A 14,587-nucleotide genomic window follows, 5' to 3' on the forward strand; every position below is an offset into this window, starting at 1 on the left:
CTCGATATCCTCAGGTGGAAAAGCTCGTGTACGCCCTGGTCATCGCTAGCAGGAAGCTACGACACTACTTTCAAGCAAGAGAAATGCATGTGTTGATAAATGCACCTCTTAAAAGAATCTTGCACAAGCCTGATATGACGGGAAGGCTCGCAGCGTGGACCATTGAATTAAGTCAGTTCTATATTGAGTACAAGCCACGAACATCCATAAAGGCTCAGGTCCTCTCGGATTTCGTGGCAGAATGCCAATTCAAGGCCAAACGATCGAATCCCGAGGAAGTTCAGCCAAGACCATGGTTACTGTTTATTGACGGATCATCAACCACCAATTCGAGGGGAGCAGGAATAATTCTTATCAGCCCAGAAGGAATTAAGATCCAGCAATCCCTCAAGTTCGAATTCCAAGCAACAAACAACATAGCCGAGTACGAAGCATTAATCGCAGGTTTAAAACTGGCAGCGGACCTCGAGGTAGACATTATCGATATATTTGGTGATTCCCAGCTGGTGGCTAAACAAATAAGTGGAGAGTTTAAAACTCACAATGAAAACATGGCTAAGTACCTCACAATCGCACAAGAGCTGCTCAAAAAATTCTCCTCGTGGAAACTCTCGAATGTTGATAGAACGAAAAACCAATGGGCAGACTCCCTCGCTAAGTTAGCCTCGTCTAATTTGAAAATCAATCTCGACCCTGTATATGTTGACATTCTGACATCCCCAGCCATCGACACACCAGCAGTCCAAAACATTCAAAACAATCCTGACTAGCGAAAGCCTATTCTCAAGTACATCCTGGAAAATAAGCTTCCTACAGAGAAAAGTAAAGCTCGTGCGGTTGTGTTTAAAGCAAGAAACTACTGTACGATAGGCTCAATATTATATCGACGCGCTTTAACTGAACCACTTCTCCGATGTTTAGGCCCTGAAGAGGCCGATCAGGCAATCCTCAAGGTTCATACAGGAATATGTGGCGAACATCTCGGGGGGAAAAACTTAGCTCTTAAAATCATGAGACAGGGGCTGTATTGGCCTACACTCCGGAAAGAATGCGAAAGTTATGTTCGGAAATGTCAGGCATACCAACGACATGGAAACGTGAGTCATCGACCCACAACAGAGCTCAACTCGATCCTCGCCCCCTATCCTTTCTATCAATGGGGAATCGACATCGTGGGACCTTTCCCAAGGTACAAAAATCAGTACCAATACATTGTGGTCACGGTCGATTATGCAACAAAGTGGGTCGAAGCAAAACCCCTCTCCAAGAACAGAGAAAAAGAAATGATTGAATTTTTTATGGAGTATGTAGTATTCCGATTTGGAATCCCAAAGATTCTAGTCTCAGACAATGGGACGCAATTTGTAGGGGCACAATTCGAGAAAGCCTTAAGCGATTTAAAAATCCAGTACATCAAGGCCTCGGTGGCATACCCACAGGCCAATGGTCTTGCAGAAGTGACAAACATAACCATCCCATAAGGGTTAAAGAAAAGAAAATAAGAAATTCCCCCTGTTGGGTCGATGAGCTCCCGAACGTACTGTGGTCCTATATGACAACTTCACGAAGTGCAACGGAGGAAACACCTTTCCGCCTCGCATATGGCGTCGATGCTGTTCTGCCAGTTGAGGTTAGCCTGACCTCCCCAAGGATCGAGGTTTTCGATCCCTCCCTCACTATCGAAGGCTTACGCTTTCACAATGACTTGCTTGAAGAAACAAGAGAGGAATCTCGACTGCGCATGATCGCGCAGCAGGAAAAGACCGCAAAATACTTCAACAAAAAAGTCAAAAACAAGCGCTTCGAGGTTGGGGACCTCGTCCTTCGAGATTCCGCTGCATCGCAGCCCACCATCTCAGGGAACCTTAAACCAACATGGGAAGGCCCCTACCAAGTATCAAAGGTCGTCAGCGCAGGAACCTACGAGCTCTCACACCTCGACGGTCAACCAATTAAGAACGCCTGGAACGACATTCACCTCAAGAAATTTTACCAGTAATTCGCTTTTGTGTAATATTTGAAATATTAAGGCCACAACGGTCCTACCAAAAACCAACTCTCGATACAATGGGGATCGTTATGAGATCCCCATCGAGGGACTTTAATTTATGAAAACTTTCAAGTCGTTTCACGAAAATGTCATATTTCATCATCCGTTTACTCTATCTTGTTAAAAAAAATGTATGTATGTCCCCGAAAGAGGAACAATAAATGATCCTTTCACAAACAAGTTATTTTTACACAACAATTATGCACTACGTGAACAAGCTCAAGGATAAAGCAAGTTGTAATGAATTCCGAAGGACTCTATGCGATACAAAAATCTCACGCTTATGTCCCTATAAAAAAACAACAAAAATACACATAAAACTAACATAAGACTCCAAGATATTAACAAACAGAGAAAATGTACCAACCCGCAAAACCGACCTCTCGATAGATAATAAAATCATATAGAATATCATAAAAATACACGCCACATAGGTAAGATTAAAACAAACTTCTTAAACGGCTAAGGCCAAAAAGGCCTCATTAAAAATATGACAAATAATGTATCATCAGACAAAGAACATCACGGTTTTACTCATAATCAACAGAAACTTAAATCCATACATCATTTACGGGGCATTCCCCGCCTTCAAGGTTTATCGGTCGAATTATCGGGCTGCGAGGCAGCAAGGTCAGTAAGGTAGTTCTCAAATGAGTGCCCCGTGGTATCAAACCCCGCCCCCTGCATCCTGGCAACGCAACGCCCATAACCATCTCCAAGGGCGTTAGCAATGTCCTCGATCCCTTTCTGCACTTTTGCCTTTAAAGTGGTATTTTCTTAACAATCAAACGATATGATGAATTCATGCCTTCAACATGGCGCTCCGAACCCTCACACTTCTCTTTCAAATCGTCGCGCTCCTTCTCCACTTCGCGAAGCCTTCTCTCGAGATCCGACACCTTCGTATTCATCGACTGCCCCAAAACATCCATTTCACTCACCTTCTTGGACAACGCGGTATTCGCGGTAGCCAAATCCGCCGTCCTCTTCTCCAACTCCTAATAATTCGACCCAAGCTTCTTCTTTTCTGCCTTAAGAACGCCCACCTCCGCTTCCAGTCTCTTGAGAGCCTCGTCATTGCCGTCGGCTCGGAATTCTTTCATGATATGCATGAAATCCGCGAGGAACTGTCACAATCCACGAATACAAATATATAAAAAAGAGAGAGAGAAAGAAGAAATCAACGAAAAATAATACACATAAACAAATTTCACATACCCTCCTAGCTCGACTCTTACACCGGTCAGCAAGATCACCCCGACGCCGACCATCGAAAGTAACCGCGTCTTGAGGAAGATGAAAGATATCAAAAGCCCTCAGCGGCATAGTTGTTCCACCTGTCCAACGCTCACTGGGCTGAATCTCGTCCCTCACATGCTCTTTTTTAGATCGATGCTCGACAGTATTGGCCATCAGGACCCTACTATTGACCAAGGTGATGGTCTTATTCACCCCGCTACCCGCCGCAGCTGGCTCCACAAACTCGCCACCTCCCAAGTTAATATCCTCTACCTCACGACGTCCTCTCTTCCGAGGATTCAACTCCGTCAGCTCAACATCAGACACAGTCTTCCCAGGATCCTCCACAATCTTGTTTCCTTGATCATCTAACAACTCGATGGACACAGAATGCCCAGCTCCCGACACCCCAACCCTAGAAGGATCGAGGTGCATTTCATCGACATTCTTCCTCGATGCACGCTGAACGAGCAACATCATAGCCTTATCCATCTCCTTCCTAACTCCGCTGTTTAAAATCTTCTGCAAAGAGGCTCCAACCACTGAAATAAAACAAAAGAAAATAAAGACTCAATACAAGATGCATGATAAAAAAAAAGACAGAAAAGAAAAGATAAGCAGTAATAATAAGAAATGACAAAAATGATTAGTCATTGGAAATCCCCTCTTACAATCATGCATTTCCAAAAATCGGGTTCATTTAACTGAAGATGCGTATACATCGACCTCAACCCGTGAAACTCGTTCAAATACCTCGCGTCGCACTTCTCGAGGTTATTTAAATAATCGATAGTAAGCTGGCTCACTTTCCCACATGGTTTTACAAACTCCAAATCGGGTCCCCCAAAATACAACCACTTAGCATGATACCCAGAATTAGAAGATCGAACACTGGCAATCTTAACCCGCTTATAAGGACAATCAAAATAAACCTGTCCGTCATGATATCTAACTGCATATATTGAAAAGAAAAGTTTAAAAGAAGGAATCATATCTCTATCACAACAAAGAGCGACGAACCCACTAAGCTGTGCAATGGAATTGGGCGTCAACTGACTAACCCCACATCCAATAGCCTCGAACATCGCCAAGAAAAATGGATGCATAGGCAACCGGAGTCCGAAATGGAAGAGTATCATCGGTATCCCGTGCATCCTAAACTCTGGCATCATCCACACTCGCTCATCAGCCGTCGGTACTCGATAACGGTAACCATTCGACAGATCCGCATATGACTTTAACTTATTCAACGGAGGGTCCTTTGTAATATAATAACTCAAATAGTTCAAATTTGTTTTACCCCCGAACTCTTCCCTACCCAACCGAAGACTATCTTCAACAACCTGTCGCCTTTTTTCTAACGTCCCGGGGCTCAGGGGGGGCGAGGGAAGAGGGCCCATAGGAATATCCCCCAAGAACTCGTCCTCGTTCATAAAATCAAAGGACCCACACTGCTCTAAATCAGGGATCTCCAAGTTATTTAGGTTCAAGAAGGACTCTTGATCACCTTCCTCGAGGGGCCGCTTACCGGGATCTCAATCAGAAACGGTACGGATAGAAGATGAACTAGATTGATCTATTGAGTGTAGAAACCGAACAAACTAATTGAGAAAAGCAAAATGCAAAAGCAAAAATAACACAACAAGAGGAAGGATGAACTTACAAGTGATTGCTACAGTAACCGAGGGTTTGAGATAGATTAGGAATCCTTCGGGCGGACGCTGCACTTTTGTTGAGAGAAAGGGAAGCCGAACAGTCTAAACTCCCCAATCAATAATCCCTAGAAAATAAAGGCTAAAATACATATACGTCTCACACAAAAAAAGTAAAAGTAAAAAATGTGCACAAAACATCCACTCCTATTTCACTATCCCTGTCTTTATTTTCCTATTGTCTTTTACTAACATTTATTCTTCTCATTATTTTATGCGTTTTTTATCATGTTTTGCTCATGTCCTCAATTCTCAGGTCTCGAAATAAATAAAGCGCAAATCTAAAGATAGTTGCTTGAACTGGGAGGGGGACAAATGTTGGACCAAGACAATACGACCCAAATGAGTTATAATTAGGATAATTGTGGAACATAATATAAAGTCCAAGAAGGCCCATTTTGTAAGATAAAGCCCATTTGAGACTTGGTATAAATATAATACAACAACCTCATTTGAAGAGGTTGGAAAATTAAGTAAAGAAATTACCTCCTAAAATAATAGTCTTAATAATATAATAATATTGTAGTTTTATCAGAAACAATAAAAATATAAGTAGAGAGTGAATTGAAGAGAATTGTTGGAGAAAGAGTAAATTTTTGTGACTTAAATAGTTAAATTATAATATTTGTAGTGAAAAACTTAATAATCTTTTGGAGTTGCTCTAAAAAGTCAACGTAGTATTAGTTATATAAACTCATAAATATGTTTTATGAATCTATACTTATAATTTATGTATATACGTACCCATAAATTACCTTTTTTCCGAATGCTTATTTCCAGACCCAATTAACTAGTACATTTCTTTTACAGTTTTAACCGACTGAACAGAGGGTCAGATTGTTTGAAGACATAAAGTAAATAGACACCTTTTATTTCTTCTCTTTTTTCAAGTATTCTCAAAATCTCTCGATTGTATGTCACACGGGAAAAAAGAGATTGCAACTAATGACTTTTTGCATTATTATCAGTGTCCAGGACTCTGACTTAATTCGATACTCGAACATAACAGAAGGCATAGCTCAGATCCTAACCAAATCCAAAGTTGTTACTACCTTGGTAGTGCTAGTTTGGTCAGCAATGAAGTAATCACCATATTTCATTCCCCTATACGCTGGTGGATTGTGATTATCGTCCACAAACTTAGGTGCTGGTACAACGAAATTATTCACCTCTGGTCCATAAGAAGTTACCAAAGATATCCTTACAGTCTTACTGTTCACAACGGCCCTGTGTACAGCACTCTTGTATTTTCCGTTTGTCAAAATCTATAAAAAAAACAAAATAAAAGGATCATCATTAGAAAACAAAAATTCATGTATACTTAACAAGAGGATGTTTTATATAAACCATACTACTACAAATAGTATGTTTAACAAAATATACCTCCATTTGATCTCCTAGGTTAACCATCAAGTGGTTCCGATCAGCATTAACATTAAACCACTTCCCATTTTGTTGTATCTGAAGGCCATTAACTCCATTGGAAGCAAGCATAATCATGATTCCGAAGTCCGTATGAGGAGGTGAACCTATAGCAAGTTCAGGCTGGGGACATGGTGGGTACACGTTACTCAGAAAGTAATCCATCCCGTTGTCCATTTCAACTATATTATGCAAGTAAGATTCTTCAACTTCTAGGCTCTTTGAAACTCCTGCTAGCAAGTTCTTCATCACCTCTCTTTGTTTTGTGCTCAACTCCAGCAATGTCTCACTATGCATAATAAAATTAGTGCCATTACACAATTGAACTTTATAGAGCTCTTAGACTCAAAGTTAAATTTAGGTATCTGAGATTAAACCAACAGTAAAGTCAACATGTTATTGGAAGAAGTAAGATATCGAAATGAATATACCTAAAACCTGCTGGTTTATGAGGTGAGTTGAAATTCGGATGCACAACGAACTTAAGGTAATCCCTCCACAAGTGTACTTGTGTCGAAGATAAATTATTGCTACTACCAAACCTAATGCGGTCCAAAACAGTACCATTCGTCGTCTTAAACTCTTGTTTTTCATCATCAGACAACGAATTAAATTCTTCACATTTTTCAAACATATCTTCGTAAAGTTTCTCTGGTATGCCATGGTTCTTCACCTGCGATAAATTAACATTAATATAAGTATCCTAGACAACATTAACTATATAAGAAATAGGAAAAAACAATCATAATGACACCAAAACTCGTACAATGAAAAAACCCCAGTCCAGACATGCTTTTCTAAGTTCACTGACACATTTAGTTTGCTGATCAAGGTCCTCTGATATCAAAAGCGAGTAATCGATAACAGGGATGCTATCACCTGGTAATGCATCAGAATCTTCAGGGTTCTTGAAGTAGGCATAGTGAGATGGAATAGGTGTGTGCTTATTCCCATTTTCAACCAGTGTTTTTAGAGAAGAAATATCATTTTGTTCTACACTTGGGACTGTTGGTGCCATGTCTTTTACAAAAATGACCCAACTACAATGTAATGAAAGAGAGAAGGCTAGGGACAAGGTTGGAGGTGAAGACATTGTTATGTATATGTATAGGGTTAGAGCGATGGGTTCCACTACCAACATACAAATTGTTACTAGGCTGCAGTTTGTTGAAAATATTTTTGAGTACTTTCTTAATTTGTGTTTTTTGTGAAACGACATAGTTGTTCTCTTACAAGTATTATTTTTTATTTTACTTAATGGAACAACATCTCCACCTATAATAGTTTAAATGTTTAGCTAAGTGATCATTATCTAAATTTTTTCTAAATACATAATGTCATTTACTCAAGTGATATTAGGTATATTTATTAGCTATATTCAAAAATATTATACTGTATGTATCTTCAAATATATATATATATTGAAATTTCACACATAAAAGAAATTTAGTTAACATTTAATTAAATACAAGTAAAAATAAAATATTTATTTATATTATATTTATAAAATTTTAAAATATATAACATTTAATTATATATATTTATTTTAAAAAACATATACTTATATGTATTATAAAATTTTATATTTATATTATATTCTATTTGATTATATAAGATTAGATTAAATTTATTAGTATTTTTATAAATATTTAATATTTATTAAAATAATTAATAAAATTGGTTAATAATAAAATCATATTTTGACATTTAACATAACATTAAATACAAATATATTTTAAATACAAATATAATATCTATTGATAGGGATAAATAAATCCTGATTATAAATGGTTTGGGCTGCAATGCCCAATAAAAAGATGTATAACATTCAGACCAAAAAGGTCAACACATTGATCAGGCCTGATGGACCAGATCAGGCCTGATGGAACAAAGAAGGCCCAAAAATCCTGTATATTAATTAATTTCGTAATTAATTAATAAGGAAAAAATCAGCTATTGAGAAGAGTCCCGATAAGGATATAAATCCTTGCAGATTAGCCTCAAGGGGACCTAAAAGGATAAGGAATCAGTTTCCTACTATCTAGGACTCCAAAGTCCTTTCTAATTATGAGACTTGCCCACCAAGTCTCCTATATCAAGTCCAATTCAAGGACCACCAGCATCTATATAAGGGGCCTCACCCCACAAATCAGAACTATGTTTTTTGACTTGATACCAAGAGCAGTCAAACCGAGCCTCGAAGCTCACGTTCCTTAGTAATTAATACAGCGATTATATATATTAGTTTTTAATCCATAACATTTGGCGTCGTCTGTGGGAAAACACAACAACAACCATGGCGAGAACACGGAGAACAATTAGAGCTCTGGAGGAAGGAACACCATCAGGGACAACCTAGGTGATTTCGTCAACTGTGGAGATACCCCCTCACTCAACTTATGCATCTACTCAAGGGGAAGCCCAGATTGGGGGAACTCAACCTCAGCCACAAGGGACGACTCCCCCGACTATTCAAGGTACGAATCCTCAAGTTCAACAAGTACATGTACCTGTGAATTCTCGACCCATCGGGTATGAATATTCAACTGTTGTTACTACTAACCCCCCTTATGGGATGCCCCTTAACCCCGAGGTTGGAGGAAGCGGACATGCTGGGCGAAGTGAAGCACGAGGGCAATCGCTCCCTACATACGAGGTTTGGCTCTTATCCCCGAGGATCGGGAATTTTCTGGTCTTTACACTGAGAGAGACTCCGAATCTTCGGACGATGAAGTAGCCCCAAGAAGGAGGCGTGCTGGCAAAGAGCCGATGGCTGATGGAGGCCAACGTCCTCAAAGCACCCAAGGGATGAATCCCCAAGAAGTGCAGGAAAGAATCAGGGCTCATGAGGCTGAGATTCAAAGGCTGAGGCGCGACTTGGAGGCGCACCAGACCCCCATACCCCCAGTACCTCCTAGGGGGAGAAATTATCCTCCTGTCATAGACCTGGATGGTCCGGTACGGAGAAGGGTTGTTGTCCCAAGGACTGATCCAAGCAATCTTCTTCCCCTTGGAGATCCTGATGATCCTACTCCGCCCTTCACTGAAGAGATAATGAATGCCCATATCTCAAGGAAGTTCAAGATGCCAACTATCAAAACCTATGATGGCACGGGAGATCCCGCTAATCATGTTAGGACATTCTCTAATGCACTGCTGCTGCAACCCGTGAATGACGCTATTAAGTGTCGGGCCTTCCCTCAAACCCTGTCGGGTATGGATCAAAGGTGGTATAGTCGCTTGCCCCCAAACTCTATTGGGTCGTTCAGAGAGTTAAGTCAGGCTTTTATTAAGCAATTCATCAGGGGGAGAGTTCATGAGAAAAGTTCAGCATCTCTTATGAGCATTGTGCAGGGAACAAAGGAATCCTTGAGAGATTACCTGAATCGTTTCACAAAGGAGGCTTTAAAAGTCCCAGACCTTGATGATAAGGTAGCCATGATAGCACTGCAACAAGGAACTAGGGATGAGTTTTTTAAGATGTCCTTGGCCAAATGTCCCCCCGAAAGCATGTTGCAGCTCCGGGATAGGGCAGGGAAGTATATCAAGGTTGAAGAAAGCATGAGGAAGACCGTAGTAAGTAATGAGCCCACTGGAGGCAAGAAGCGAAAAACTAATTTGGAGTATATTGCTAAGGACAAGTATCCTAGAACCGAATAAAACTCTGATTCAACCCCCAAGAAGGGAGGACCTGGGCAAAAGTTCACTGAATACGCTAAGCTGAATGCTCCTAGAAGCCAGATTTTGATGGAGATCGAGAAAGATAGAGATATTCGTTGGCCTAAGCCCTTGAAGGCTGATCCCGCCAAGCTAGATAAGAGCAAGTATTGCAGATTTCACAAAGATGTTGGCCATGACACCGATGAGTGTAGGCAATTGAAAGATGAAATTGAGTTTCTGATTCGAAAAGGAAGATTGAACAAATATACTGGAGAAGGAGGGGATAGAAACAACAACGTGAGAAGGAACTTTGATGACCGAAGGAGAGATCAAGAAAATCAGGGGTGGAATCCCCAACCTAGGGGACCGGTGATAAATTCAATCTTCAGAGGACCGCGCCCACAAGGGCCTGTGATCAACACAATTTTTGGAGGACCAACTGCTGCAGGGTTATCCAAGAACTCCAGAAAAGCGTATGCTCGATTATGCATATTGTTGGGGAAGCCCCGAAGAGGGCTAGGACAAGAATAACAATGTCTTTTGATGATTCTGATCTGGAGGGTGTGAAATTCCCCCATGACGACCCGTTGGTCATAACCCCGATAATAGGGAACAACCCGGTAAGAAGGGTCCTTGTGGATAATGGTACTTCAGTGGATATTTTGCTCCATGACACCTTTTTAAGGATGGGATATAATGACTCCCAATTGACCCCAACCGACATGCCGATATATGGATTCGCAGGAGTGGAATGCCCCGTAGAAGGAATAATCAAGTTGCCAACAACCATAGGACAGGAACCAAGGCAATCAGCTCAGATGTTGGACTTTGTGGTGGTAAAGGCTAGTTCGACCTATAACGCTATCATGGGTAGAACAGGGATACATGCCTTTAAGGCAATCCCTTCTTCTTATCATTCAGTTTTGAAGTTTCCGACTCGAGATGGGATTGGAGAAGAAAGAGGAGATCAAAAAATGGCAAGAAGCTGTTATGTGGCCTCTTTGAGGGCAGATGGAGTTGAGGGGTAGGTTCTTCCTATTGAAGATCTGGATATCCGAGAAAATGATGAGAAAAGGGGAAAGCCAGCAGAAGACTTAGTTTCGATTCCTTTAGACCCCGAGAATCCTGAGAGGATGACTTTCATTGGGGCCATATTAGAGGAACCCCTTAGAGGGAAGTTGGTGAAGTTTTTGCAAGAAAATAGTGATGTTTTTGCATGGTCAGCAGCTGATATGCCTGGTATAGACCCGAAATTGATTACTCACAAGCTGAATGTAGACCCAAATCGGAAGACGGTAAAACAAAAGAAAGAAGTTTTGCTCCAGAAAGGCAAGAAGCTATAAAACAGGAAGTGGAGAAGCTCTTAGAGGCTGGTTTCATTGAAGAGATTCAATTTCCAGAGTGGTTGGCAAACCCTGTAATGGTGAAGAAGGCTAATGGGAAATGGAGGATGTGTATAGACTTCACTGATCTGAATGATGCGTGCCCTAAAGACTGTTTTCCGTTGCCAAGAATTGATACTTTGATTGATGCCACTACTGGGCATGATATGTTGAGCTTCATGGATGGATTTTGCGGATACAATCAGATTAAGATGCACAAGGATGACATTCCAAAGAATGCAGGAGGCACCTATCAAAGATTGGTAAATAAAATTTTTAAGGATCTTATTGGTAAGACTATAGAAGTCTATGTTGATGACATGTTAGTCAAGAGTCTAGTAAAGACTGATCATATAACTCATTTGAGGGAAGCTTTTGAGGTCCTGAGGTACCACAAGATGATGTTGAATCCTACAAAGTGTGCTTTCGAAGTAGGATCTGGAAATTTTTTGGGATTGATGGTCTCCAAGAGAGGGATCGAGGCTAACCCCGATAAAATAAAGGCAATCCTGGACATGGAACCACTAAAGACTGTCAAGGATGTTCAGAAGCTCACAGGAAGGGTTGCTGCGCTGGGACGATTCATCTCCAAGTCAGGAGACAAGTGCCTATCATTCTTTAAGTCACTAAAAAATATTAAGGAGTTTGTATGGAGTGAGGAAAACCAGAAGGCTTTCGAAGAACTGAAGCAATATATGGCGCAGGCCCCGTTGTTGGCCAAGCCAGTTTTGAGTGAATATTATTCTTGTACTTGGTTGTTTCAGAGAGTGCCTTGAGCATGGTGTTGGTTAAGGAGGAACTGAAAGTTCAGAAACCCGTATACTATGTCAGCAAAATTCTGCATGGTGTTGAGTTGAATTATTCAACTATTGAGAAATTTTCTCTAGCCTTGGTAATGGCTTCGAGAAAGCTGCGTCCTTACTTTCAGGCTCATCAGATTGAGATGCTAACAAATCAACCCCCGAGAAATATCATTCACAGTCCTAAGGCAAGTGGGAGATTGATTAAGTGGGCAATAGAGCTGGGAGATTGATCTCAAGTATAAGCCACGTACGACAATAAAAGCCTAGGCACTAGCTGACTTCGTGGTGGAATGTACCATACCCAACCAAGAAGTCGGGGGGAAGGAAGATACCATACCTCAAGACAAGGGAGTCGATAATGGGGATAAAGAGAAGGATGATAAGGAGAACGAATATTGGGTTCTCTATTTTGATGGAGCATCAAAAACAAACTCCAGTGGAGCAGGATTGGTTTTACAAAGCCCTGACGGGTTCTTGATTGAGTATGCCATGAAATTAGACTTCCCAACCACAAACAACGAGGCAGAATATGAAGCCCTGATAGCTGGCCTTGGCCTAGCAGGGACACTTAGAGTCAAAAACTTAAAGGTCCGCGGAGACTCGAAGCTGATCATATCCCAGGTAAAGGGAGAATTTGAGGCAAGGGATGATACGATGGCTAAGTATGTCCGCCTAGTAAGGGCTGTGATGACCCAATTCAATGAATGCCATGTTGAGCACATTCCAAGGGAGGAAAATGCTAAGGCAGATGCATTATCAAAGTTTGCTTCATCCGAGATAGAAGAAAGTTCAGGAAGTGTGTACTTCAGTGTTTTGAAGACACGAAGCATAGATGTTAAGCTTGTAGCTCCTATAGGCCTGGGGACGTCATGCATAGATCCCATTAAGGCCCACATTCAAACCGGTTGGTTGCCAAACAATGCAATTGAAGTACGGAAGTTAGCTGTTAGGGCACTAAGGTACTCTTTGATAGATGGGATTCTGTACAAAAGATCTTTCGTGGTTCCTTACTTAAGGTGTCTCAGGCCTGATGAGGCACGCTTGGCTCTTGAAGAAGTGCATGAAGGTATTTGTGGGCAACACTTGGGGGGCAGGGCCTTGGCTCATAAGATAACCTGTTTAGGCTTCTATTGGCCAGAAATGATGGCTGATGCCAATGAATATGTAAAGAAGTGTGATCGCTGTCAGAAGCATGCACCTGTTGTTAGACGACCCCCCGAGATGCTGACCTCTATAAACTCGCTCATTCCCTTTGCTATGTGGGGAATGGATATTCTGGGGCCTTTCCCCATGGCCACGGCACAAAGAAAGTTCTTGATTGTAGCCATTGATTATTTCACCAAGTGGATTGAAGCCAAACCCTTGGCCAAGATCACAACTAAGCAGGTTGCACAATTCCTGTGGGAAAATATTATGTGCCGGTATGGAATTCCCCGTATCCTAGTCACCGAAAATGGAACATAATTCAACAACGAGGAATTCAAGAAGTACTGTGAAGAAAATGAAATTGAGTTACGGTTCACCTCTGTGGCTCACCCGCAAGCCAATGGGCAAGCGGAGGTAGCAAATCGGATAATCCTGGATGGACTAAAGAAGAGGATCGAGAAGTCAAGAAATAATTGGGTGGATGAAATACTTCCAATATTATGGGCCTACAGGACTACCTGTAGAGTCACGACTAGAGCAACTCCCTTCATGTTGGCATATGGGGCAGAAGCAGTAGTTCCCGTGGAGATATCACATTCCTCTCCAAGGATTCAGGCTTTCAATGCTGAGGAAAATGAGGAAGGACAAAGGTTGGCTCTGGACTTAATCGATGAAGTACGAGATGAGGCACATGCAAAGATAGTAGAATATCAGAAAAAGGCTTCATTCTACTACAACCTAAGGGTTAAAGAAAGGTTTTTCAAACAAGGTGACCTAGTCTTGAGGAAGATAGAAGCTTCTGGTGAGGACAGAAAGGGAAGCTTGCCCCAAATTGGGAAGGGCCGTACAAAGTCAAGAGCGTTCAAAGTAGAGGAACCTACAAGCTGGAGACAATGGATGGTTTTGAAGTCCCAAGAACTTGGCATGCACAAAACCTGAAGGTTTACTATGTATAAGGCAACTGAATACGATTCTCATTTGTCAGGATGACAAGTAGGTTGAAAAGCACCTTGAAGCTTTGCTTGCATAGGATTTTATATTCCAGTAGAATTTACATTGTCAAGTTATTATTGTTAAGGGTCGAACCCATACTATGTAACGTTTTGGAAAACTACACGTCATATTAAAGAGTTGGAAATTATTTCAAACTATGGATGTTTAAGTTGTGATAAT

At 41.2% G+C, this 14,587-nt stretch overlaps 3 protein-coding genes across 4 annotated transcripts; 1 reads left to right on the plus strand and 2 right to left on the minus strand.

The window, feature by feature from the left end:
• Positions 1-1,552: 1,552 nt before the first annotated feature.
• LOC141685031 (uncharacterized) lies at positions 1,553-1,999 on the plus strand. The gene has a single exon (XM_074490156.1). It carries the CDS (start codon positions 1,553-1,555, stop codon positions 1,997-1,999), a length of 447 nt encoding a protein of 148 aa, XP_074346257.1.
• A 502-nt stretch (positions 2,000-2,501) lies between these two features.
• On the minus strand, positions 2,502-5,707 carry LOC141683460 (uncharacterized). Of its 2 annotated transcripts, none has more exons than XM_074488194.1 (3): positions 4,953-5,707; positions 3,269-3,831; positions 2,502-3,177 (listed from the first exon to the last, which is right to left on the minus strand). In XM_074488194.1, the coding sequence occupies exons 2-3, from the start codon at positions 3,779-3,781 to the stop codon at positions 3,049-3,051; spliced, it is 642 nt and encodes a 213-aa protein (XP_074344295.1). In that variant the 5' UTR covers positions 3,782-3,831; positions 4,953-5,707; the 3' UTR covers positions 2,502-3,048. The 2 variants fall into 2 exon arrangements, with proteins under 2 accessions (XP_074344295.1, XP_074344294.1); XM_074488193.1 differs by having other exon boundaries at positions 3,961-5,707.
• Positions 5,708-5,851: 144 nt separating this feature from the next.
• On the minus strand, positions 5,852-7,521 carry LOC141683458 (2-oxoglutarate-dependent dioxygenase 19-like). Its single transcript, XM_074488192.1, has 4 exons — positions 7,190-7,521; positions 6,855-7,096; positions 6,385-6,712; positions 5,852-6,266 (listed from the first exon to the last, which is right to left on the minus strand). Exons 1-4 carry the CDS (start codon positions 7,514-7,516, stop codon positions 6,021-6,023), a joined length of 1,143 nt encoding a protein of 380 aa, XP_074344293.1. The 5' UTR covers positions 7,517-7,521; the 3' UTR covers positions 5,852-6,020.
• Positions 7,522-14,587: the final 7,066 nt, after the last annotated feature.

The sequence above is a fragment of the Apium graveolens genome, chromosome 9 (assembly GCF_009905375.1).
Source record: "Apium graveolens cultivar Ventura chromosome 9, ASM990537v1, whole genome shotgun sequence".
Classification (NCBI taxonomy): Eukaryota; Viridiplantae; Streptophyta; class Magnoliopsida; order Apiales; family Apiaceae; genus Apium; species Apium graveolens.